Consider the following 25388-nt stretch of genomic DNA (forward strand, 5'->3'; position numbering starts at 1 on the left):
ACTGTCTATTTTGACAAACACACTATCCACATCCATTCCAACCATCTTTTACTCGCTTTATTAAACCATTTAAGATGAGGAAATATAAAAGCAGTCACGTTTGATCGGTTTTTAAGCATTTAAAGTTTATTTCCCTCGAATTATGAAGTTTTAAAGGATGTTTTGTCCTCAACCGAGGGTTTATCTAAATGTTCTTTAAACATAATCTAAACCCAGCAGTTCACTGATGGTTACAATTTTGCCTTCATAAATGAGGCATGTTTAGGCTCGTTGACATTTGACACTTAAACCCAAACGGTTTACTTTCAGATTAGAAACACACTTTTTTTGTGCAGCTATCTATTAGGAGTTCTAGACTACAATCTACTGGGATTTTTAAAAAGGATGTATTCACTAATGTTTCGTAATGATTGCAAATGCTGAAACTGGACACCTGAAGTGGATACTTTTATGACTCTTTGCTCATTCTCCTCCCTTCACGTTCTCTCCCCACAACAAAACGTCGCCAAATTCCTTTAGTTTTTGGCTCTCTGCGTTGAGACATTTTTAACGAACAACATGTTGTATTGACTAAACAGGTGAAAATCAATAGATATAACCCTCTAAAGAACGAAGTGTAAGGAGGGGAAAATATGGAGAAAAGTCATCTCGATGGATGAAAAAGAGTGAAAAGGATAACGAAGACGAGGAGGGCGCGTAACGGGACAGCCACTCATGAAAACAAGATTTAAAGTCAAAGAAAACTATGGAAATTTATTAATTTTGACTTGTTGGACAGCAAGGCATAATTTACAAACGCATTCCACCAAAAAAGTAAGTATACCTCTAAAAACTAGGCAACACAGCAGTTTTAGGATACATTGTGTCGGTGCAATACGTGGCCAAAAGTGATAGCACACGGCTACATTAAAAAGCCTTTTAATAATTGGAATGTATAAATTACGTAAAATATGGAAATATATTCCTCATTATGATTTAAACCTACTTTCCAAAGTAGTATTTTTCATGATATTTTGGGACAATGCAGTTTCTGTGGTAGTACGGTAGATGGCTCTTGTTCTGGATGTTGTTTCTAGGGGAAAAATGATGAAATGTTTCGTCCATATTCTGTGAAAGACAAACAAAACACTGATGTTGCAAGAGAAGCTGTTTTACTAAGTAAAATGTTACTTACTTGAATTGAAATACACACTAGTGTCTAATATTCAGGGATAGTGTCTGTTCAGTTAAAACTAAGAAACTGTAGATATTGGTAACTATTTTGAATTGTTAAAAGTTACTAGACTAAGTACTATAGTATTTAATAAATAAATACTAAAAAGGTACCAGAATATATTGTTGGAGTGATATATGAACCACAGCATCCTATAGAATTTAATGGGAATTGAATAGGAAGAATGTGCAAGTTGTTAACAATTGAATAATTAGTCACTACTGGTAGGCTACAAGTAGCAAATGAATAAATGCTAGTATGTACTAGCGTATCATTGAATAATATTCTTGTAAGGGAAACAGGTACTGGACACTTGGATTATTTTCTAGTAATTCAAAAGTACTATATAGTATAATAACATAATATAATTAAAAAGTACTTTATAGTACTGAGTGAGTACTATAGATACTAATTCATTTTAAGGAGTAAATGTTAAACAGAGTTTGCCGTATATGGCAGTTGTGGCCTAATGGTTAGAGAGTCTGACTTGTAACCCTAAGGTTGTGGGTTTGAGTCTCAGGTCCGGCAGGGATTGTTGGTGGGGGGAGTGAATTACCAGTGCTCTCACCACCCTCAATACCACGACTGAAGTGAAACCCTTGAGCAAGGCACCGAACCCCCAACTGCTCCCCGGGCACCACAGCGTGTGTGTGTGTGCACTTGGATGGGTTAAATGCAGAGCACAAATTAATGTCATGTCCTTTCCTTTCTTTTCCTGTAAAAACATTTGGTGTTATAGAATTGTTATTTTTTTATTTTTATTTTTTTTATTGTTTTCCCCTAAAATATATTGTCTTCTTGATCCTCACTCTTATTCTGTTAGGTACCTTGAGAATGGATGGAGAAAAAGAAAAAGAGCGGGAGAGAGGAGATGAAAAAGAGAGTGATGAGACAGAGGAGGATGCAGAGGGGGCAGCCTTATTATGGCAAGAGGGATACCCTGATGATGACCTGGGCTTACCCATCATGCACTGGGAGGATCTGAGTCTCCGTATTGCTGAACTTGAGAAGCAACAAGAGGAGCGAAGACAGAGGGAAAAGGTCTGAATGAGAGTAAAGATAGTAATGTGCATTAAAAGATTAAAAAACGAATGACACTTCATGTTTTGGATTGGCAAGAGCTACAGTTGTTTTTACTATACTCCTTGACTATTTATCTACCATAACAGCCACCATGAATTTATACTGGGATGTTTTTCTGCAGGACTTAGACAGGTTGACAGTAGACTGGCCAGAAATCAGAGGGCTGAGCAGTCACAGAGAAACCTATGAGGACATGGAGGACGATTGCAACAGTCGTCTGACTGCTCTGACAACAAGGTCACACAGATTTCATAAATCTCAACTACTTTTCTGTTCACTTCCTCGAAATTTGAATCAAATCAATAGCAATAGTGCTTTATTATTATAGGCTTCAGAGCCAGATGAATCTACAGCTTTGCTTCATCAACAACAGTGAAAGTGAAGAGGAAGAAGAGGAAATGGAGGCAAAGGTAAAAAACGAGGTAAAAAAAATCGCAATATTGACATTTTCACAGTTAATCAGCACGAGTGTCAACATACTGTAATGTGAACAATGTGATATTTAAGACATATTTTTGTTCATGTCTGTTATTGATGGGATTTACTTGGTAAGATTAATAATTGCTTTTTATGCTCTTTGTTACCTTTTCAGGTGGCAAAACAGTCCAGTAAGAGTGGCAGCAATCAGAGGTTAGAGAAAGAACGTGGTTCAAGCTCTGCATCGACTAAGAAAACCAAATCAAGAGGGTTCAAGAATGATGTCAGAGCTGCACTGAGTGTACTCAGACATAAATTGAGATTGGAGCACAAACAGGTTAGAAAAGAGCACATACTCATGGTGTAGTGTCTTAAGTGTGTATTTTATTTTATGTGTTTGGTAACTTCCAGAAGCACACTTATTCAAATAGTTAGGCATTATTTTCTATTAGTTATGTAGATGCCATGTTCTGTACACTACCATTCAAATATTTGGGGTCAGTAAGATTTTGTTTTAAAGAAATTAATACTTTTATTCAGCAAGGATGCATTAATTTGATCAAAGCTGACAGTAAAGACTTTTACATTTATACAAAAAATCATTTTCAAATAAATGCTGTTCTTTTGAATATTCAGCAAAGAATCCAGAACAAAAAATAATTACAGTTTCCACAACAGTATTTAGCAGCACATGGGCTTTCAACATTGATAATAATAATAATAATAATGTTTTTTGTGCACCAATCAGCATAGAATTCTGAAGGTTTATGTGACACTAATGGCTGCTGAAAATTCAGCTTTGCCATCACAGGAAGGAATAAAATACATTTTACAATAAGTACAAATAGAAAATAATAATATTTCAACATAATACTGTTTTTTACTGTATATGATCAAATAAACACAGCCTTAGTGAGCATAAGAGACTTTCAAAAACATTTTAAAATCTTACCATCCCTAAACATTTGAATGTTTGTGTATAAATGCAAAGTCATAATTGTACTTCACTGACCCCAATCACAGACTATACCTCCCAGTGAGGCTGTCAGAGAAAGGAAGCACTATGAACGAAATGACTTGAAGAATTTCAGCTTGAAGGAGTTGAAAGCGCTGAGGACCTCACTAAGCAAAGACATTCATGGTAAGCCTAAAGGTGCGTCCCAAATCGCATACTTATGCACTATTCTGTGACGTTTTGTAGTATAAATAGTGCGATTAGTGCGTTCACACTGAAAATTCCAAAAAGTGCACTTTAAATACCCGGATGATGCACATAAATAACCGAAAAAATTAAGTGTGGAATGTTGGACACTTCATGCACTCAACTGTCGCAGCTTTAATTACGTACCGAAGGGGGAGGGGCTATCAGACTCTGATTATGAATGACAAAATAACCTTATATAATTCATACTATACATGGTTGAGTACATAGTGCATAAGTACATAGTGTATGAGTGCATAGTGTATAGTGCGTCATTTGGGACGCAGCTTCAGTATTATTTTACATATTGCGTATTTTACATATTGATGATGTCTGTTGTGAATAATTGAGTAAGTCTGTGTATGTGTGTAGACCTCAGTTCAGAGCTGGTGGGTCGACTTCTCACAAGGGACCAGCTGAGAACAGAGCAAGACGCCATGCTGCTGGAGGTACAAGATATGACATCACTCTGACGCGCAGTCAAAAAAAAAAAAGTATTTCCACTAAGGAACAAAATGAAGGGACCCTTCCTTTACAAGACTGTCCGTGAGCTGCCTGAACTAATTGACTTTACTGTGAAAAGCTACAGCACTCCATCATCACTTGAAAAAGACTTTTTCATTGTAGAATTTTTCTTGACATTTTTAAGGCACCGATGAGGATTTAAAACTGCAGTTTACACTCTTACAGTTGCAAGATCTAACTGATAAAGCAACAAAGCGGTACAGTATGTCATGACATGCTCTTTTGCTCAATATTACTCTTAATTTGTTTAGTGCCAAAGCCAATTATGCCAAGCCTCACATGTTAAGACATGGCTCATTAAATGCTATGTGTGTGTACATACATTGCCAAGCAACTCATAACTGGATTGTTTGTGTCACTGTTTGTGAAATACTTCAATATTATTTTGTGGAATAAAAGGGAATTCAGTATGATTGTATATGTGTTCTGTTTTGTTGCAATGGTATAATATTGCTCTTCTATTGTGTGTATCTGTGTGTATTTTGCCTAGCCAGAGTTTGTGTCATCAAAAGGCCAGCTCAGCACTAATAGAGGAAAGAAGAAAGAGGGAGGGACAGATCATGGAGCAAGAGATGACCAAGGAGGGTTGGATTGAGAGAATGGTCAAAATACTTCAAGGAACTGATGTGAAAGGGAAAGATTCAGGACTGAATGACTAGACAAAGCCATCACTGCATCCAGATCTTCTTCGATTTGCTCTTCTTGATAGTCGAATTAGCTGTAACTGTATTGGAATAGAGGTGTTCCTCAGGTTTTATTTAATACTGAGATTCTTTGTTTTTTCTAAAAAGGACTTTATCGCTCTACTAAATAGGTAAGTGAAAGATTTTTAACCGCTCATTACCAGATGTAATAGGTGTTTTTCGCTGTCCTTGCGTATGTCAATGGTGTTTTACAGTTACAAAACTCATATTTTGCTTACCCAGAAAAATGTTAATGTGTATCTTGTCTATAAATATTCTTGTCTTTTTAGTCTCACTATTAAATAAGTTTACAGCTATGCAGGGCAGTGAACTCTTGCAATATGTGGGTAATCTGAAGGGTTGTTTGCACTGTTTATGGTGTTGTCTGATTCCCCAAGTAAGGGCCTTGTTATTTATTTAGCCAAAGCAGACTACCTTAATGTCATTTAGTGACCTTCAGGTACTTACTGATTTATTTACATAGTGTCTTATATGTCTGAGAAGTGGTAGGCAATAAGCAATTCACCACGAGCTCAGTCAGCTGTGTGCTAACTTTACCAGGAGGTGGGGATAGCCATGACATCCATTGAATCCCAAAGGATGTTTAATGTGCAAATGGAGCCAGAGGGAGTCTAGGTGTAGTTGAACAAAGGCTGAAAGTTTCTAAAGCTGGCAATTACGTATCATTTATATTTGTTTTGAGGAAGAGGGATGGGGTAGAGAGTTCTGGTGTGAGGAACGGGGTGAGGGGTGGGTAAGATAAAATAGAACATAGAGGGGAAGTGTGGTTACTGTTTGATGGGTTAATGAAGTGAAAAGGGTCTGAATCAGCAGCATATATACCTATGCGCAAACAGTACCAGGGGTTGTGAAAGAGAAAGGGGGATGCGGGGAGGGCTTGTGTGGGATGACGACTGCTTTTAATGGTTTTGGCAAGCTGGTACTTTTTTGTGCATCCTAACACCAATGTATCTCTCATAGACGTTAAACTAGACCACAAGGAGGAGATCGCTGGAAACTCAAACAAACTTGTTCGTTGGAGAAGACGTGGTTTCAGAAGCATAAAAATGGGGGGATGAAACCAGGACGCTCCCTAAGAATCCGATTAAGAACTAGCCTACAATGACGACAAGTGCGCCTACTGTTTTGTTTGAAACAGAGAAGGGGGCAGATGCCCAGCTTTCCTCCTCACACAACTCTTCAGTTACTGGCTCCTGCAATATTGACGAGTCCTACAAGTACATCTTCCTGCCCATTTGCTACTCCTTTACCTTTGTCTTCAGTATAACCCTTAACTTTGTGGTTCTCTACCGTTCCTTTCGACACACCAGGCACTGGAACGCGTCCCTGATTTACATGGTGAACCTAGCCACAACAGACTTCATGTATGGTTTATCCCTGCCATTTTTGGTGGCCAGCTATGTCATGCGGGATGACTGGGTGTTTGGAGACTTCATGTGCCGTCTAGTGCGTTTCCTCTTCTACTTCAACCTCTACTGCAGCATCTTCTTCCTCACTTGCATCTCAGTGCATCGCTACCTGGGCATCTGCCACCCTATGAAGACCATCACCTTGGAGACCAAACGAGCAGTCAAGGGGACTTGCGTTCTGGTGTGGATTGCCGTTTTTGCACTAACGTGCCCAATTTTCCGTTTTGCAAAGACACAGAATCTTCCACGTGAAGGTAAGGGCTCGAGCGAGATGTTCATTAATTGCTGGGATGATGCAATTGATAAAGAGTTCCATGATTACATCCCTTACGGGGTCACGCTTCATTTCTTGGGCTTTTTTGTGCCGTTCAGCATCATTGCCTGGTGCTACTCGCGTGTAGTTTTAACAATATTTCGGACGCTGCACTCTCAACCTCCTCCTCAAAGAGTCAGAAGTGGGACGGGCTGTGAAAGTGTCGCAGGAATTGGGGGAGAGGGCATGTCAATCATCTTGGGGGCTCAATCGCCTTATGTCAACAGACGGCGCAAGTCCATCAAGACCATAATTACCATCACTCTCCTCTTTGCCCTTTGCTTCTTCCCCTTCCATGTCACTCGCACCATTTTCCTACTGCTGAAAGTGACGAGTAGGGTGCAGTGCCACACCATGCGCATGGTTTCCATCTGTTATAAAATCACTCGGCCGCTGGCCTCGTTCAACGCCTGGCTGAATGCACTGCTTTACTTTCTTACTAAAGAGAAAAACGGGCCCTGTTGTCAAAAACCTGAACATGCCCAGCATGGCCTGCTATGGCCACTTAGAATGCTGGGAAAAGGAGAGGAAGAGGAGAATGAAGTGGAGGAGATAAGGAACCACAAGGACAACAGGCCAACAGATAAAAACAATACACACAGAGGTCTGCCTTAAGTAATGAGCATGTAAACATGTGACAGTGCAGAACATCAACAAGTGAACCTGGTGGACCTGCCTTCGTATGGGATTCATTTGAAACAAACGGATGTTTTTGTTATATTCTCTGTATTTGTATAACTCTGTGTGTTCACATTAAACATGGAGGATCTTGTCGTTTTGTCTTTTCAAGACCCCTTAAAAATTGTTTTACTTGTTGATTGCTTGGATGGTTAATTAGTTATTGTAAATCACACACATATATAGAATAATAAATTCATTTATAAGGTGTCTTATGTTTGCAGTTGTTGGCATACCTCAGGGTGGACACATTTTGTGCAGGAACTATGTTTAGCGCTGTCATGGATTAATATGTCATGTTGTGAATGATTAAACCGTTCTAATAAACATTTTCTGAACCTGTTTAAATGAAAATCAAATTATGGCTGTGATCTCTATATATTATTAAGCACTATTCCATATTGGTATGTCTGTGTGAGTACAGAATCTAAATTTGTTGTAGAATAAACTACTTAAGGGTCAAGGTGTCGGTTTAGGCATCTTGTTTACATTATATTTCTTTACAAGTATGAGGTAAAGGAACATTACACATATTAGAAAATGCTGATAATTTCTAAATACATGTCTATATCATTCATTCATTTAACATACAATGACCTTTTTCCAAGTGGCATTTTTTTTGTTACTTTCTAAGTACACTGGGCATGAGTACATCAGTAGGACAGCACAAGCAGCCTACCCTTTGTCCTTCCGTCTTTCTAAAATAAGTTAAAACCAGATGATCCACGAAAGACCTCAGCTTCATAGACTGTTATTAATACTCGGTATTACATTGGTTAATGATCAGCTGTCCTGTTGCAAGATTTTCGGAAACAAAGGAGCCTGTCTAAACGTAAACATTTCTGTATGGTAGTAGTTGAAGAATGCATGTTATAGATGAAATACCTTGTCGGCATAATAATGTAACTCTTTCTGTTCTTACAAGATCTTAGGCCTACAATTTGCTTTTGCAGTAAACGATAATGTACTGTATATGATAAAGTCATGATAGTACTGATGAACAGATCATGTATATCGAGAATCATATGTTTTATAGGCCTATGGAAGAGATTTTTATTGCAATGTTAATTTTCTAGATTTTACCATATAAAACACAGAATGTCTGTTCGTTTCGAATACCTTAAACCCATACTAAACTCATAACTAGACAGAAATAAAGAAAGAGAGTAAGGTTAGATAACATATGTATTAAAAAGGGCCAAATATAAATTTTTTTATGGGCCCTGGTAAACATCTGGTGCATTTTTGTCACTTTATGTGCCATATGCCACAGGTTTCTGACCCTGTCCTGGACATTATATATCAGGCTCTGTGCACTCTTCTCGTAATAATATGTTGCTAGATTAGTAAAATGTAGTAAAACTAAGCAGTGTTTTCGATTCATAAGGCAAAAAACAAGCTCTTGACATCGACTGTACGATGCCAGCTCAGAAAATACACAGATAATACAACAGGGGGCGACATTGTGGCCATTCAAGATTTTAGTTTGGAAATTTAAAAGAAAACCTTCCCGACCTGCACCGCGGCTAAGACACGACCTGACGGTTATTAAAAATTATCAAAAAATAATTATAAATTATTGAAACAAATAATTCAACAATGAATAACTAGAATGGCTTATGTTAATCAATATGCAATAAATCCTTTTGTGGAAAAAAATATTTTTCAGTGAGGAAAATTTATATTTATTTTTTTATCTGTCCCGTGTCATCGCAGTGGTAGAGCTGCTGCAGTGGAACATTGGCGCCATTTTCAAACTTCAGAGCCTCAGTGACTGGAACTCTTGTAACAGCTACATTATTCCTCATTATGATTTTTTTTTTTTTCAAATTCTTTCCTCAGGACCCTTCATTACTTTAACTATTATTTTTACAAATATTGGGAACTGGAAGAGGATTTTCATAAAAGGTAAGCAATTGTTACTTCTTTATTTGTATAATTATTATTGTAATCGACAATTTTTTTTAACAAACTTCGACGAAATGTGTCCCCTTTATCATTGATTATTTACTGACTGCGAGTTTTATTTTTTGAATAGAGTAACACAAACATGTAGCTGTAAATACAAAGTAATGGTACTTTAACAAAATATGTAAAACATGTTTTATAGAATTACGAGGCGTTGGTAATTTTATACATGTTGTTTATGGTAAGCTGTTTCAGCACTTTTCTTTTGTGTTTTAAAGAAAAAAACCAAAACAAACATAACGTTACTTCCTTACTATAGTTAAGCAGACTACCTCCAAAACGTCTTGGAACCCGCTGGATAACGTTCAAACAACTTATTACAACTTAAGCGATGCTTTGAATATATTGACAGCATAAAGCAAACCGAATAAAGTACGTTAGTCTTCTAGTCTTTGTCATATGTTAGCTTTTAAAGACAATGATTTCTCGGTGCCTCTAATGTTCTGAACCACTCCCCTCTGTTGCTGTCCCCTCACCCACAACCAAGCTTCAAGCACTACTTTCCCCTCTTTTAATTCGCTCCATAAAATAATGGATTTCGACGTTAGATATATTCACGGCGATTTCTTCAATTGAAAGCGTGTAGTCAGGAATGAAAATAGATAGTCTAACATCGAAATGACAGTTAAAGTTATTCATTCTACATTATTTGAAAATCAGAACGTTGGTTCGTCAAATGACATCTTTAGGTGACGGTGTGACGAAATAGAACTCTGCAGAAAAATAACGAAATTTTTCGAATGAAACGTTAGTTGAAAACGCGCTTTGAGGTGACATATTCAAAACCACGAGAGAATTGTTTGGCGATGAATCAAAAGTTCAAGTTTCCAAGTATGCAATTTTCAAAACTATTTATTACCTGCCCCATAAAATAAATGTAAAAAAATAAATAAATAAAAATTCTCGATAACCGACTAATTGTCTGTTTTGAAACCTACATACATCTCATATCGATTCAGATGACTACGTTTGAACAACTCTGATTTTATCGCCTTTCTTGTAGTTAGGCAAGACAATAATTATTATACCACGCAATTAATATTCCAGTTTGTAATATCAAAATCTATTGTCGTGCTTTACCGTTTATATGTATCTAGTATATATATTTTTAATCCAGTTACAATTAGTGTTAAACCAATTAATCTGCACAGATATTCACACAGATATTCGAGTAGTATTATAGAATGATGCTTGACTTTGCTGCTGTTTTAAAAGTTGCCCTAAAGTGTTACAGTTATTATCAAAAGTAATGTAATGGCCTTTACAATGACCCTGTAACCTCGTGATAAAAGTACACGTAGTTTTCTCTTAGTTTTGGCATGGATTTTGCTTTATAGTTAATGTATTAATTCCAGTAGTTTCCTTGTCTTTTCGTTTTTTTCTGGGCTCACAAGATTTTCTTCATGAACAATTTGAACATTTGAAACGCTGCAGTAAAGATTTGGCAAGTCATTCTTGTCATATTGACTTTTTTTTTTAGAATGTGTATAAGTATGTAGTGTGCAAGTACTGCATTGGCATTGAGCTTTTTTGAACAAATGAATAAATGGCATAAAGTGAGGATGAGGTCTTGGGTAATGTATGCCATGAAAGCTCTGCACCTGTTCCTAGATGTCATATTAAACAATATTCCTTGATTTTGCTACACATCTGCTGAAAGTAATGTAAGGGAGAGGCTGGGCATGGCATGGGAGGGGGAAACCCTGCTCATTAACCACATACTGCCATATGATTTATACAAGTTTATATGATTATATTGTAAAACTGTTGTATATATTTGTAGTATTGTCAGTTTTTTTCTCATTGTTTAATTCAAGCCTCTTTATTTGCAGATTAAAAAAAATCTTTAGTGCTAGGCTTTTACGTTTTTAGTCGGGGTATTTTTAGTCTTCCTGTTTTGGTGTGTGGTTCCTGAAGCTTAGTGCTTTTGTCTTTGGTTGTACGAGATGATACTGGTAGAATTAAAAGGTAAAAGACAAGGGACTGTATATTTTGGTACAAAAATGATCTTCACAAAGAGTGCTATATGAATTTGCTCTTTCAGGTTAATCTTTAAGAATTTTATAATGACAGTGATTTTTTTTAAACGTGTTATCTCGCATTAGCTGTGTATTATTAATAAATTATTTTGAAGCTAATCTGGTTTTCAACCTGGTTGGTTGCTTTAGCCTGTAAAATACATTTTGTGAAATGTAAGGTTGTATTTTAATCGAACTTTCCATGACAATATGTTCGTCTGAAAATGTATTGATTACTGGACATTAATTTCTCTTTTAATTCTGCTTATTTGACTTGAATTATCACAGAGGTCTTTGTCTTGTCTGGCTCTATGTGTGCGTGTGTGTGTGTGTGTGGTTTGTGTGCACTATTGGACTATGGTTGTGCTACTCGGTAAAACTATCTGTAGAACCAGATCAACATATTCTCCACTCTTTGTAGCCAGCCTTGTACTACACAGAAAACCCACAGAGACCCTGCATAAAATCCGGCCACATTGAGAGCATAAAGAGTATCAAAGTGTAAAAACTTTGCTTTGTTTGAGCACTCCAAACTGTTGACATCTGTTTTTGCTGTTCCTCCTTTGTTTTTCTCTTTCAATGGATAATGAACTAATGGCGAGAATATAAAGTCAAGTTTTTTCTTTAATTTTGGACAATGCGTTTGGACTTGAAACACCCCGTGTGGTCGCTCGAGTTTGGAGTTTGTGGTGAACGCTTGCCCGCGAGTTTATTGCAAAAATACACCACGAACGCATAACACTTTTCCTAGTTTCATATCCCCCTTTCTGTGTGTCTTTGCAGCCGAGCCTTCTCCCTCTTTTGTTCCCCCCTCCCTCCCTTTCTCTCCGTTGGCTGTGTGAATGCTTTGGCAAGGCTACAAGAAATCAAGCAAGCGAGAGCTGCTAGCACTGACGCGCCCCAGACACTAAGCCCTAGAAATTAATTTTTTCCTCCGAAACGGTAGTGCCGGTGGTCCTCAAACTTCACACTCTTCTAAGGGGACCCCAGGGCGATGCCCTGATTTTTTGGGGGATTTTTCCTGTCCCCCGAAAATGTTAATTTTAATTGTAGAAACTGATGCCCCGGGAAAAAGGCTACAACCCCTGCTTTTTATGCCTACCAAGTTCCTCAGGCAGCCTCACTAGCTACAGCTAAGCAGAGGCTGCACACTGCACTGGACTGCTGGTCTGAAGGTGAATAGGGAGAGAAAGGGGTTTAAGGGCTGAAAATAGGTGCTGGTGGACAAAAGGTTTAGGCACTTATTTGACTCTTGGAACCCCACCCCCCAATCTGGAATGGGAGCCCCAAGCTCAGACGAATGGGTGTATTTTTGACCTGAAATTAAGACTTGGGATTCCCATTGATAAGTGCATGTGTGGGTTTGTTTTCCTTTTTAATTCTGTTTCTACAATTTTTTTTGAAAGCAGCCAAACTGTTTTAGGTGTAGATCTAGCTGTAGATTTGCGAAGAATTAAAATATTTGAGGTGGGCGAACTACTTTGTGACTTTAATCGAGTTTTCTGAAAGAATGAAAAAGTCTTTTTCAAGTACTTTGCTTGGCTTTTTTAAATACAAAAACAACTTCATTGAATTAAGTTGGGGAATTACTAATTTTTTTTCCCTACCCAGGTGCAGGAGACAGACTACACTGGAAGAGGGGAGGCCGGCGGGTTACTTTGGGAATACCAGGCACCTTTTCCTCTCCCCTGTTGCCTAACATGCTGGAGAACGGGGATCGAGGGTAAGTGAAATCTTTCCTGTGTCCGTTTCAAAGCTTAACCAAAACGGCCTCTGGTTTGAATGGGTGAGCAAAGTTAGGCCAGGGTGTGTATGTGTCTATGTAAGTGTGTGAGCTTCTCTTTTAGGTCTCCCTCTCCCACCCATTTGCTGTCTATCCTTTTCTCATTTTCTCTCTCTCCCTCTCTTTTGCTAACACCCCCCACCCCCCCTTTCTCTCCCTCTCTCGATGAACGACGGGCAGAAGTAGACAGAAGCAAATGCCTTCTGCAACTGTGCTGACGTGATCATTTGACTCAGACCTTAAATAGGCTGCCCTTTATGAGATGGAAGTGTGTTTGTCAGGGTTGATTAGAACTAAAAGCATTAAATGTAAAATATTCACTATCATACGTTTTGGAAAAAACGTTGGGTTTTTGTGTAGCACAATTTTAGTCACAGCTTAGCCTGCATTTTGCTTCTGATAAACTTCCTCTTTTTTTACTGTGAACTTCAGCTTCATAATAAAGGCTTAAATATCTTTAAGCAGAAATTAAAGATTGTGTTTTGGTGTGTTACAACAGTCAGAATGAATTATTTTGCAATAAAATCTTGATTTTCTGCTGACATTAGAACTTCATCACACAACATAGGGTGTGGTGTACTTAAAAGAAAAATGTCAAGTCCTTCAAAAATACTTGGTGTTTCTTTTTCTCCACCACAAAAGTTGATATTATAAATATCAAATACTTTTTTAGTCCTTTCAACTTTTGTCAGTTGTTAGTTTTGAGCAAATTAAAAATGTAATTTGTTTTTCACTAAAACAATCATTATTGTGGTTTTCCTACTTAATTGATGCCACATTTATGTTGGTCTAGTGTTGTTGGTGTAAGCTTCTTTTTTCAAAAAACAAAAACCAGAGAAAATTTTACAAGCAAAATAACAAAAAAATTAAGGGAAAAACAGTGAAATGTAGAGATGGGCCAAGATCTTTCTGCCATTTACCTTTTACACACTACAACAATTGATCTGCCATATGCCCTCATCTTTCAAACACCACTGGCTTTTCACAGATGAATAATACAATAATCTTGATCTGGTAGTCACACTTTTTAAAATCAGATGTTCCTCTCATTTTTATTAAATACCTCCCCCTATTATCATCCTCTTATCGCTCCAAAATTAAAACCTATACTATGTTCTGGAATATACTGCGGAGTGCAGACTTTAAAGTTAGTAGTTTTGTAACTTCTTATTTTTTGTTAATGTATACTTGCCACTTTTGCTAACGAATTGTCTTTTATAGAGGTTGTGAAAATTATTCTTTATGAATTGTACAAGCATTCTTTTCTTTCTGTCCTCTTATTTGTTTTTACATTTGGACAAATTTGACTCCTAATCCCAGGAATCCTTTAATTTGATGCAACACTTTTCTTGGCCAAAATTATTTTATTGGATAATTAAAATATGCAGTTTTATAATACTGTATGTGTAATACTAATAGATACTTTAACTTTTATCATAGTGATACTTAATCCTGTTTCACAATATTAAGCCTGAGAAGTTTAAAAATTAGAGATGTAGTGCTTTTTTTGGTGGTGGGGGGAGGGAGATAAAAATAAATAATTTTTAGATGTTTTTTTTTTCTTTTCACTCAGTAAATTATTCCAATGGTAATAAAGCCATTTTGACAGGCGCTAGTTTTTTCTCCTCATCTCCCCCCTTTGTTATTATCCTCCATTTTGTCTTCATCCTCAACATCCATTTTAGGACAGTGTGTGCACAATAACTCACTTATTAAGTCTCACAGGGCATTATTAGAATGGCATGAAAAGATGTGGGTGACCACGAGCTTCCTCATAATTGTCTGTGCTAAAGAAATAGCAGTAATGCTGTCAAACAACTTTTATTACATTTTATTACAATCTGTTCACATTGCATTCTCATAAAATTTTCATCTGTCATTATTTTATTTTTTGATAACTTGCCACTAAATATCCATTTCTATATTACACGTAATTAATTTTGTCCCTAATCTTCAGTGTTGGGGGTAACGCATTACAAGTAACGCGAGTTACGTAATCAGATTACTTTTTTCAAGTAACTAGTAAAGTAACGCATTACTTTTTAATTTACAAGAGAATATCTGAGTTACTTTTTCAAATAAGTAATGCAAGTTACTTTCTTATCCTAGTGAGGACCAGTGGAGTCTGTCGTCATCTTTTTATTTAGCCCAGAGTGCCCTGTAGCAGCACATCATGGTTTGTAAGTTCTAATGGCAAATTCCAAATTATGATGTGCTGTCACTGGGAGCCTGGGAGTTTCTCCATTAACATGGCAGCATTAAACACCTAATGTTCTGCTTGTATCATAAATCACAGTGTAATAAATGCATCAGAGGTAAGCCTCTTTTTTTAAATACAGTAACAAGTGGAGTGAGATGCAGTCTGAATTGTTTGAAAATGTATTTAGAATTGGGTTAAAACTGTCTTTCAGACTTGTGAATAAAAATGTGACAAAGCAGAGGGTTTTTTTCCAACTCAAATGACATTTTTACAAATGACCACCAGACACACAATAAATGATTCATGACTGAATCACCAGGTGTGGCTTAGGTGGCCTCTTCAGCGAGTTATTCCCAGGCAGCTGGGAATTCACATCCTGTATTTGTTAGTCTATATTTTAGGAGATCAGCATTGCTTTTTACTGTGATAGTGTAACCATTCAAGCTGTTGAATTAATCTGCATATATTTTGTATGTTCCTTTCGTCCTCTTTCCTCCCTTGGACCACTTGATGTCTCGGTGTGCCTGACAGTAGCAGCACATCAATATTGGCAGCTGCCCTCTCCCTGGGTTGCCAGTATGGTTTGTGCTGCTTCCGTCAGACAGACACACTCAGCGAGCAGTATGGAAAGCACCTGTCCAGAAATTAAATGTTATATGTATTTTACCTCGACAATGTCAAAATTAAAACGAAAGCCCTTCTTGTTGTTTTGCCTGAAAATGTCTAAGCGAAAAACTTCACATTAAAAATAACAAAACCTTATTTGAGTGAAATTATTTTATTTACAGTACAAAAAAAATGCCAGGAAATTGTGGTTTTAGTCTGTCTCCGATAGACTGGTGAAAACCAAACTGTGCCATCTTCACTGTTCTGCTTTTAGAAATGCCATTCAGATACAGATCTGATTTTACACCATGGCTGGTTGATTTCATGAGATTATCAGTCACTTAGTGAGGTTATTATAACCAATGAGGAAGAACAGAGATATAGGCAGAAAGTGTCATTGTGCTGTGGGATTGTTTATGAGGAGATCAGATGGACTGTATTTTACTCTTTTCAAACACAAAATCTGTGATTTAATGCTGATTTAGCTGTTCTTAATGCTACAACATTGGTAGGGCTAAGACTATATGACCAATTTGTTAACAGCCCAATTATGCAAAAGTTATTAGACTATGCCCACAGACCGTTTCAGATCAGATCAATAAAACAGATAAAAAAAACCTAAGTAAATGTAAGACATAAGCTGCATTTATGTAGTGGAAGATGCCACTACCACATTGCTCTAAGAGGTTTCCAGAAAAGCCTGGATGAAGATCATCTTGAGTTAAACCCCAGTCTAAAAGAAGTATTTTTTGTTTTATGTAAAAAATAAAATAAAAGTATATTATGAGGTAAATAGACCAAAGATATTACAAAATGTCTAAGGAAAAAAACAAACCCCTCCCCCTCCCCTTTTTTTAAACAATGTACCAAGCAAAGCATTGACACTCAACAACAGCATTTCAAGGTTTTTGTACAACTTTCCCCCAAAAACAAAGTAATGGTCATAATACTTTATTGATAATGGTTGAATTTTTTTTTACACAATGCCTTTACAATAACTTATTTTAAAATGATGAATTTTGGACCCAGAACAGAAAAATGTATTAAGCAAAATTTGCCAGCCTCTTAAAACTGTGTCCTTCATTGGTAAAATATGCCTAGCTTCACTATTAACGTAGAAATGAGTCTTTTCCTGTAAAAAAGAGAACTGTCTCCAGATTAAAAAACGCAAGTTTCCTGAACCCCGCACTGAAGTGACATGATTAGTTCCTTTTCCTGATTGTATGTTGCAGAAGATTTCAACGGGATAACAATGGCAAGTCACTGGAATTCATGATGAGACTGGAGTCGAGATTTAGACTATCTGCTGGGAAAAAATAAATACAGATATTGTTTTCCCCTTAAGGAATGGGAACAAGGGGGAAAAAAAACAGAAAAATTTGTTCAAAATTTAGAGAAAAAAAAAGTTTCTTACCTTGATCAAAATTGAGCTTTTTAGATGTAGAACTATCACCCAAGCCCTCAATATCTACCAGATCGCTGTTGGCATCAGAGTCATTCAGTGCACTGAGAGTGACATCTGAGGAAAAATTATATGAATGCAGTAGTTACATTGTACTATTCAAAATGCTGAAAATAGTTGAGGTTGAATGAGATAAAGTAATAAGTTGTTTCTAAAAGAGTAAAATAAATGAACAACACAAATGAATGCATTAAGAAATGCTTACCTGCCGTCTTTGATGACTTAATGCTAGATGGACCTGTGGTTGGCCGCTGTAAACCCGCAGTCACCACAACCTGAGACGTTGGCACAGCGATGACTTTAGGTGGGGCTGGGGGAGCCATAGAAACCAGCACCTTTTTGGTACTCTTCTTTGGTGAATCAGTGGATAAAGGAGCTCCACCATCTTCATAAGTCTTCCTCTTGACTGTTGTTTTCATTTGTGCCCTAATGTTTGAGAAATGTCTAATTAGATGCTGACAAGCTACACAATGAATAATGATGTTTTATGGCCTACAAACAGACATAAAAAACGGGATAACAATGGCAAGTCACTGGAATTCATGATGAGACTGGAGTCGAGATTTAGACTATCTGCTGGGAAAAAATAAATACAGATATTGTTTTCCCCTTAAGGAATGGGAACAAGGGGGAAAAAAAACAGAAAAATTTGTTCAAAATTGAGAGAAAAAAAAAAGTTTCTTACCTTGATCAAAATTGAGCTTTTTAGATGTGGAACTATCACCCAAGCCCTCAATATCTACCAGATCGCTGTTGGCATCAGAGTCATTCAGTGCACTGAGAGTGACATCTGAGGAAAAATTATATGAATGCAGTAGTTACATTGTACTATTCAAAATGCTGAAAATAGTTGAGGTTGAATGAGATAAAGTAATAAGTTGTTTCTAAAAGAGTAAAATAAATGAACAACACAAATGAATGCATTAAGAAATGCTTACCTGCCGTCTTTGATGACTTAATGCTAGATGGACCTGTGGTTGGCCGCTGTAAACCCGCAGTCACCACAACCTGAGACGTTGGCACAGCGATGACTTTAGGTGGGGCTGGGGGAGCCATAGAAACCAGCACCTTTTTGGTACTCTTCTTTGGTGAATCAGTGGATAAAGGAGCTCCACCATCTTCATAAGTCTTCCTCTTGACTGTTGTTTTCATTTGTGCCCTAATGTTTGAGAAATGTCTAATTAGATGCTGACAAGCTACACAATGAATAATGATGTTTTATGGCCTACAAACAGACATAAAAATACAAAAGTATATTAAATATATTAAAACATCTTAATTTTTTTTTGGGCTTTTCTGAATTTACACAAGGAATGGTGATCAAGAAACCAGCATTCCTTTCCAGATTTAAGGTATTATAACTGCATTAAAAAGTTAAAATTTCACCTGCACTTGAGGAAGACACCATTGAAATTTACAGACTCCTTACATTTGTTCAATACAAGTAATCTCAAACTCTGTGTGTATCCACCTAGCTCTGCCTGTAAACAGCAATGGAAGATACAAGGCCCATAATATCATTGAAAACAATACTTTATCTTGTCCATGACATCCTGAAGAAATTTCAAGTACAAATCCAAGTGGGATCATATTAAAACGTTTACATAAAAATGTCTCAATAATTTGCTAATGTATTACTAAAACACTGAACTTAACAATTTATTATATTATAAGATAAAGCAGACAAAGCTGGTGAGAAAAAGCAAAGAAAAAAAATTAAAATCATGAATGTAAATATTTTCCGTGTAATGACTATATGCATTACAAAGAGGGGGGCTGGACAAAATACCTTACAAAATTAGAAAAGTGTATATGTGTGTGTAATATACGCACTTTAGATTTGTAAGTGTAAAAATGTAATTATACAAAAACCTGATGCAGTGTGTATATAAAAGGACATAACGGAAAATAGACAGTAAATGTCTCACCCTGCTGGACTAATATCTGCCACTGGATGCAGCTGCATGGTCAGCTCTCCCAATTTTGTGAATGCAGCTCCAGCTGCAGAAAAGATCTCACCAACCTAAATAAGTAAAACAAGAAATAAATACAGCAACGAGCGTATCCGAAAACGTGTTGTTTTTTGCACTGGTATTAGGATGATCGTTAGCATGCTAGCTAATAGCTTTATTAACTAAATGAAAAACATGTCCAGTACGAAGGCAATAAAAATGGAAGTACACCATCAAGGTAAATATTTAATCTTGCTTTAGGTAAGTTACCATATTTATCAACACATTTAAGTTACCTTGGTAGAGGCTGAAGTCATTGTTTTGATTTACAACTGAGTAACAAAGGCTGCGCTTTAGAAATGTTAGCAGACCGCTAGCTGACTTGGGTACCAATGATTGACTTAAAACATCCGCGATACTTATTCTTCAACTATTTACATTATGAAATAATAATAAAAGCGTTTTTAACTAAACGGGTAGCATAAGTGCGCCATAAAGATGACGCAGTGATTCAATTGTACTTATTGGTCTAAATTACAGCCGTCTGTCGTTATTGGTCAACACCAAAGAGGTATTCAATACATTCAAAGCTGCGTTGAAACTGCGCAATGGGTTCACTATTTCTCTTCATATGCTCTGCTCAGTGTTCATTGATATATCCCCCCCAAAAAACAAGTTCAACGTATGATGTCTGAAGCGATACGTTTGCGGTTTCAGAAACTTGCTGGTTTTACCCACCTTGTTCGTCTTTGTGATCACCGAGAGGAAAACGCTGTTTTAAAATAAATAAAATGTAAGGTCAAATGACTTGTTTTTTTAACAATTATTTTGTATGTAGTTAATTTAATAAAAATACGTTATATATTTTATAAAAATACAATTATATATATATATATATATATATATATATATATATAACTAAACAAATATATAACAATTGCAAAAAATATGTTTCTATATTGAAAGAAAGCGTCGGCTTGCATTGTACAATGTATTATTTGCAACAATGTGCGTATACTGCCCTCTGGTGCACAAAACCATCAACTAGGATCAATGTTCAGATGTATTTTGAATGAGAGAAGAACCACACAATCAAGCAGCTTTCCTTTAATTAAATCAATAACTGTTTATTGAGGTTGCGTTGGAAAGCTTCTGACATGGTGCCCAGAGAGGGCGGATATGACAAATAACACCATGCGGAGGATTTGCACGATGCTGTCACTTTACACGTTTGGCACTAATTTGACAGTGGGCAATATCGACCAAATTATTAATAATAATATTAATAATTTAAAAAATAACAACAAGAACAACAATAACCGTGATTGCTATTATTATATGTTGTCAAAGTGCAACAAATGCAGAACATAATATGCTTGTTTAGCCATGTGCAATGTTCTACATATATTTGGGGTAGAATAATATGGATTTACAATATAATATTTATAGATAACATTTTATCTTTGTCATAAACTTAAGAGGCATGTATCCTCAATGGCAACTAATTTGCTTGCCTAAATGTGTAAAATTAGGAAACCTACAAAGCCATACTAAAGTTGATGCAAATGTGAAAAAAAAAAAAAAAAAATCTATAAAATAGCATATGGCACTCTATATTGCTTTGAAGAAACAGTTGATTTACAGACAGTTACAATACCCATGATCATTGCTGTCAATTCATGACCACAGTTTTGATCAGTCAAGTCAGTGTGACATTACATGAGCATCAATGCATTCAAATAAATATTCAATTTTAAGTGTATTTTGTTATTGCTAACATTAAAATATATATTGGGGCTATTATAATGTTTTTATAGCCATAAATGTGTATTATTAACAGACATCAGCACTAATATTGTCAGAGAGGATAACAGTCAGTTTTTAAAGCACATAATGCAGAGGAGTGGGTGTTAAGGGCATGCACAAGGGGATTTCATGGAGTGGAAGGAAAAGCAGCTGTCATTCAGACTCATAAACAAACACGCATAATCATACCGTTCCCACGTGACACTTGTCTAGCTAGTACAATATATTATTTCCATTTAAATGGCATTGTTTAAAGCTAATCTATATTATTCCAGTCATATTCAGTCATAAATGCTTAGTGCCGACCAATCGGTTTGTGCTGGAAGACCTGCTGTCTTAACAGCACTGAGTCAGATCCCTTCCACAGTGTTAACAGAACGCTAGATGAATGGTTCTAGACAAGTACACTAGATTTAGTAAAACAGGCCGACAGGAAGGTAATGAGACAGGCATAGACTAGCATTCACAAATTCAGCATGTTCATAATAAACATGAATATGCACACTGGGACAGTGTATATGAAAGAATGATTAACAGAAAAATACAAAATAATGTTTGATCCAGATTCACAGGCAAAATGCAAATATATGTATGCAATTCCACACTCGTAATGAATAAATACACAAAAATAAAAATTTGCTCTTTTTTTAAGCTAACTAAAAACACTCCACATAAGTTCTTTTGATACTTGATGCAATCATGCAAATAATTTACTTAAATAAAAAAATACACCAAATATTACAATAAATATAGAACATGATAGGAGGTGGCTTTTATAACCCTGTATTCTTGTTTGTCCTCACAGGTTCCCCTTGCCTGTGTTTTCCTTTATCATCCTCCCACTGCATCAAATGGGTGAAGGTAGGGCTGGAGTTAAGATGGCTGACACAGCGGGCTGTCATTTCAAATGAGCACTAAGTAAATTACTCTCCCTCCATTATCGTAATGAGAAGCCTTTCCCATCGAGAGAGCGAGACAGCAAGGGAAAAAAATGATATTGACCCTTTGGCACACAGACAACATTAGTCTTACTCACCAAACTCACTTTCTCTGTCTAAGATTAAACACTCAAACATACAATGCCCGTATGAAATTTGAACTAAGAAGACGTGAATTCACTAGCGATATTCCACATATAAATGCATATATTGACCTAAGTAGTTGGTATATGGTAAACACAGACTTTCTCTCTCATACGTACACACAAGAAGAGTCATGCTCTGGGCACTAGAATGCATGCAATGTAAGTAGCAATCGAAATAAAAAATAGTTTTAAATATTAGTACATTAACACACACAGACTTTCACACAGAAACAATTCAGAACAGTTAGACAACATACATGAAATGAAATGGCTCCTGATTCCTGCATGAAGATTAGTATATTGAGTTGGACCACAGTCAGAAAGCAGAGACCGCAGACAAGTTCACACGATAACTGGGATAAACTAGCACATGAAATACTGAGTAGATGCGGTAGATACAGAGTGGAGATAAATGTACAGTGAAGCAGCCTTTACAAATTTAAGCCTATAAGAAAACGGGATTAAAACAAAACAAACAAAAATAATAAAAAAGTGGGATCCTGAGGACCAGTGTAAATGAGGGTTTCTAGGTTCCAGTGGAACAGACATGCACGCTCACTGTTTAGAGGTAATATAACTATAAAACATTTTTCTGGTACATACATTTGATGACCGTAGCACTTGATAATCTCTAATAGCAGCTTGAATTCTCCTCCTCTACTTATATATTGGAAGATACCACTTATATATTTTGTCACATAATATAATTAATTGGTTGATAAGAATAATATCCGACACAGGAAGGAACAAAAGTGCAACATTCACAAATTAATTTTCATGCCTGCTCTGAGACTGCAATCAAAGAAAAAGCTTTGGCAAACTTTGCCGTTCTGAAAAAGAGACTATTAAGGGTTATGGTCATCAGTTTTCTCTTTCTTTGTTCTACGCTTTCTTACATTTACGTCAGATTTATCTAGAGATCTGTGCATCGCTCCTGCTTGCTGTAATGGTCGAACTGGCTCTTCCAGTGCATCATGTAGGAGCTCCAGCGATGGAACTCCACTTTCCACTGCCTCTCAACATCATCAATGTTGTCTGGGTAAGAAATATGAAAATACATATAAGGAAAACAACAGCATGAGGTTTGAGAGAAAGGCAAGTCAAAAGAGTTGATGTGAAGGATGATTTTTAAGAATCCATTAAATCCATTAAACTACTCAGACACTTCACTATAAAGTTACCACCCATTTAACAAAGTAGCTGCCAACAGCCCCCACAGGAGAATTTACGATTTTAAGTTACTATAGACAGGCCTGCACAACCCTCCCTGCCCCTACCTAAAAGAGCAAGTGTTTAATTGCTTCATATTCTGGTTCACTTCCAGTGCAATAGTTGGCAAAAGACATTTGTTTAGATTAGAAGAACAAAAGATACATTTGCACAGACAAGGCATTTCCTTGAGAAATAGCAAATGGTTTATATTATAGCTATTACTGTATGTTCTTTAAACCTCATTTGCCCACAGAAGGAAAGAAAAAATCAGATAGTAATAATAATACAATACAATACAATACATATATATATATATATATATACACACTATTAGGGGTGGAACGGTTCAACTTACTCACGGTTCGGTTTTTATCACGGTTTTAGAGTCACGGTTTCGGTATGGTTCTTATAAGAAAATCAGAATAATCTATCTAACTACAAGCAACAGCACAAATAAATACAATAGAGTAAACATACAAATAAAATAAACAGTGATTTTCAGTTTTTTTTTTAGGTAGGTCTAACATTAGTTTTTAGGTACAGAAATTGAATAAAGTAATGAAATGTAAAACAGCATTGCATATTTCATTGTATAAATTAAAGATTAATCTTTATTAAAGTTACAAAAGCTATTCAATCAAGAGCAGTGAGTGATTTCTTTGTTGTTGCTGTTTGATTAATATTAAGAAAGTGCTGTCAATTTAAGAGAATGCACTGATACAGTGCACTGATACTGACCGTTCAGCCGGCTAGGATACTAACCAAGACAGGCATTTTGACATAATTTTTGTGTGAATTTGTCCATTTAAACACAATACTTCAGAGAGAGCTTAATATTTGCGCACGTTCTGAGGCGCGGGTTTGCGCGCTTCGGATGAGCGCACGCACAAATCTTCTCGCTGCACGCGCGAGCTCGCATCCTCTGGCTCTTAAATGTTTAAACCGGCAAAGTTTAAACGAGTTTAGCTTAAACACAGATATCAACGTGTGCTGTTCAGGTCTCACCTGTGCTCGCGCGCTATCAGCACCTGGGTGATGACGGAATAAAAAATGCTCATATTCTAGCATAGGGCATTCGCATTGAACAAGAGTGAATGGGTTTGTCCACGGTTTTTTTTTTTCATCGATGTAGTTGTTGTAATGTATTGGGAAGCCAGAATGCGCATCCATCAACAGAAACATATATTAGCCGAACCCTGTTTGTTTTACGTGTTATTTATAGCAAACCATATTACAGATGCGTTGTCAAATTTAAGTTGAACCGCGGGCCTAGCGCGTTCCGAACCGTGTGTGTAGAACCGTACGTTTCGATTTTTTTCCACGAACCGTTCCACACCTACTCACAGCATCACCTCCTTGTGGCAAACCGCTCATTTGGCTCATGTGTTTTTATTAGGGATGTAACGATTCACTCAACTCACGATTCGAATCGATTCACGATTTTGATTTCACGATTCGATTTTCTCACTATTTTTTTTAACAAAATGAGATTGAAGACATTATACAGTAAATGAAATGGTGTCACTTTATTAGGCTATTGCTGCACGCTTTTTTGTAAAATTAAAATATAACAAAACTAAATTGAAATTTTAAAACAAACCCCAAATCAAACAAGTTACACAAATAAATTAGAGGCAACCACTGGATTTTAATCATGATCCAAAAAAAGATGCAGCGCGAGTAGTTTTTAATCTAAATTAGACTGTATAATTTCGAAATTTGAAGCAAAAACAGAATGGTCTGACTTTAGTTTT

At 36.5% G+C, this 25388-nt stretch overlaps 5 protein-coding genes and 1 long non-coding RNA gene across 11 annotated transcripts in view; 3 read left to right on the forward strand and 3 right to left on the reverse strand.

Annotated features, from left to right (window-relative positions):
* Positions 1 to 237: 237 nt before the first annotated feature.
* On the forward strand, positions 238 to 6157 carry LOC107678107 (schwannomin-interacting protein 1-like). 4 transcript variants are annotated; one of them, XM_016473278.1, is made up of 8 exons: positions 238 to 817; positions 2037 to 2254; positions 2418 to 2533; positions 2625 to 2706; positions 2889 to 3050; positions 3737 to 3866; positions 4287 to 5253; positions 6104 to 6157. In XM_016473278.1, the coding sequence occupies exons 1-7, from the start codon at positions 715 to 717 to the stop codon at positions 4385 to 4387; spliced, it is 912 nt and encodes a 303-aa protein (XP_016328764.1). In that variant the 5' UTR covers positions 238 to 714; the 3' UTR covers positions 4388 to 5253; positions 6104 to 6157. The 4 variants fall into 4 exon arrangements, with proteins under 4 accessions (XP_016328764.1, XP_016328752.1, XP_016328772.1 ...); XM_016473266.1 differs by having other exon boundaries at positions 240 to 817; positions 2625 to 2718; XM_016473286.1 differs by having other exon boundaries at positions 240 to 813; positions 2625 to 2718.
* Positions 6158 to 6220: 63 nt separating this feature from the next.
* LOC107678102 (P2Y purinoceptor 3-like) lies at positions 6221 to 7889 on the forward strand. Its single transcript, XM_016473253.1, has one exon. The coding sequence runs from the start codon at positions 6245 to 6247 to the stop codon at positions 7478 to 7480; it is 1236 nt and encodes a 411-aa protein (XP_016328739.1). The 5' UTR covers positions 6221 to 6244; the 3' UTR covers positions 7481 to 7889.
* Positions 7890 to 9272: 1383 nt separating this feature from the next.
* On the forward strand, positions 9273 to 17894 carry LOC107678155 (uncharacterized). The gene is made up of 3 exons (XR_001632918.1): positions 9273 to 9451; positions 13141 to 13252; positions 17813 to 17894. It is a non-coding gene; the product is annotated as an uncharacterized LOC107678155 (long non-coding RNA).
* LOC107678146 (chromatin complexes subunit BAP18-like) lies at positions 17054 to 18083 on the reverse strand. Of its 2 annotated transcripts, none has more exons than XM_016473326.1 (3): positions 17786 to 18083; positions 17533 to 17637; positions 17054 to 17421 (listed from the first exon to the last, which is right to left on the reverse strand). In XM_016473326.1, the coding sequence occupies exons 1-3, from the start codon at positions 17997 to 17999 to the stop codon at positions 17357 to 17359; spliced, it is 384 nt and encodes a 127-aa protein (XP_016328812.1). In that variant the 5' UTR covers positions 18000 to 18083; the 3' UTR covers positions 17054 to 17356. The 2 variants fall into 2 exon arrangements, with proteins under 2 accessions (XP_016328812.1, XP_016328804.1); XM_016473318.1 differs by having other exon boundaries at positions 17054 to 17424; positions 17786 to 18082.
* Positions 18044 to 20062, reverse strand: LOC107678180 (chromatin complexes subunit BAP18-like). The gene is made up of 5 exons (XM_016473364.1): positions 19829 to 20062; positions 19509 to 19603; positions 18519 to 18739; positions 18266 to 18370; positions 18044 to 18153 (listed from the first exon to the last, which is right to left on the reverse strand). Exons 1-5 carry the CDS (start codon positions 19847 to 19849, stop codon positions 18044 to 18046), a joined length of 552 nt encoding a protein of 183 aa, XP_016328850.1. The 5' UTR covers positions 19850 to 20062.
* A 1522-nt stretch (positions 20063 to 21584) lies between these two features.
* The window catches only part of LOC107678131 (acetylcholinesterase-like), an 11910-nt gene continuing 8106 nt past the window's right edge, over positions 21585 to 25388 (reverse strand). Inside the window, exons 5-6 of one of the 2 annotated variants that reach the window (XM_016473306.1) lie at positions 23321 to 23457; positions 21585 to 23288 (exon numbers count right to left, since the gene is read on the reverse strand). In XM_016473306.1, the coding sequence (XP_016328792.1) occupies positions 23336 to 23457 (122 nt within the window). In that variant the 3' untranslated portion in view covers positions 21585 to 23288; positions 23321 to 23335. Of the gene's footprint in view, positions 23458 to 25388 lie in introns of both variants that reach the window. The other variant, XM_016473299.1, reaches the window with a different exon arrangement.

This window comes from Sinocyclocheilus anshuiensis, unplaced genomic scaffold (genome assembly GCF_001515605.1).
Source record: "Sinocyclocheilus anshuiensis isolate Anshui unplaced genomic scaffold, SAMN03320099.WGS_v1.1 scaffold1673, whole genome shotgun sequence".
Classification (NCBI taxonomy): domain Eukaryota; kingdom Metazoa; phylum Chordata; class Actinopteri; order Cypriniformes; family Cyprinidae; genus Sinocyclocheilus; species Sinocyclocheilus anshuiensis.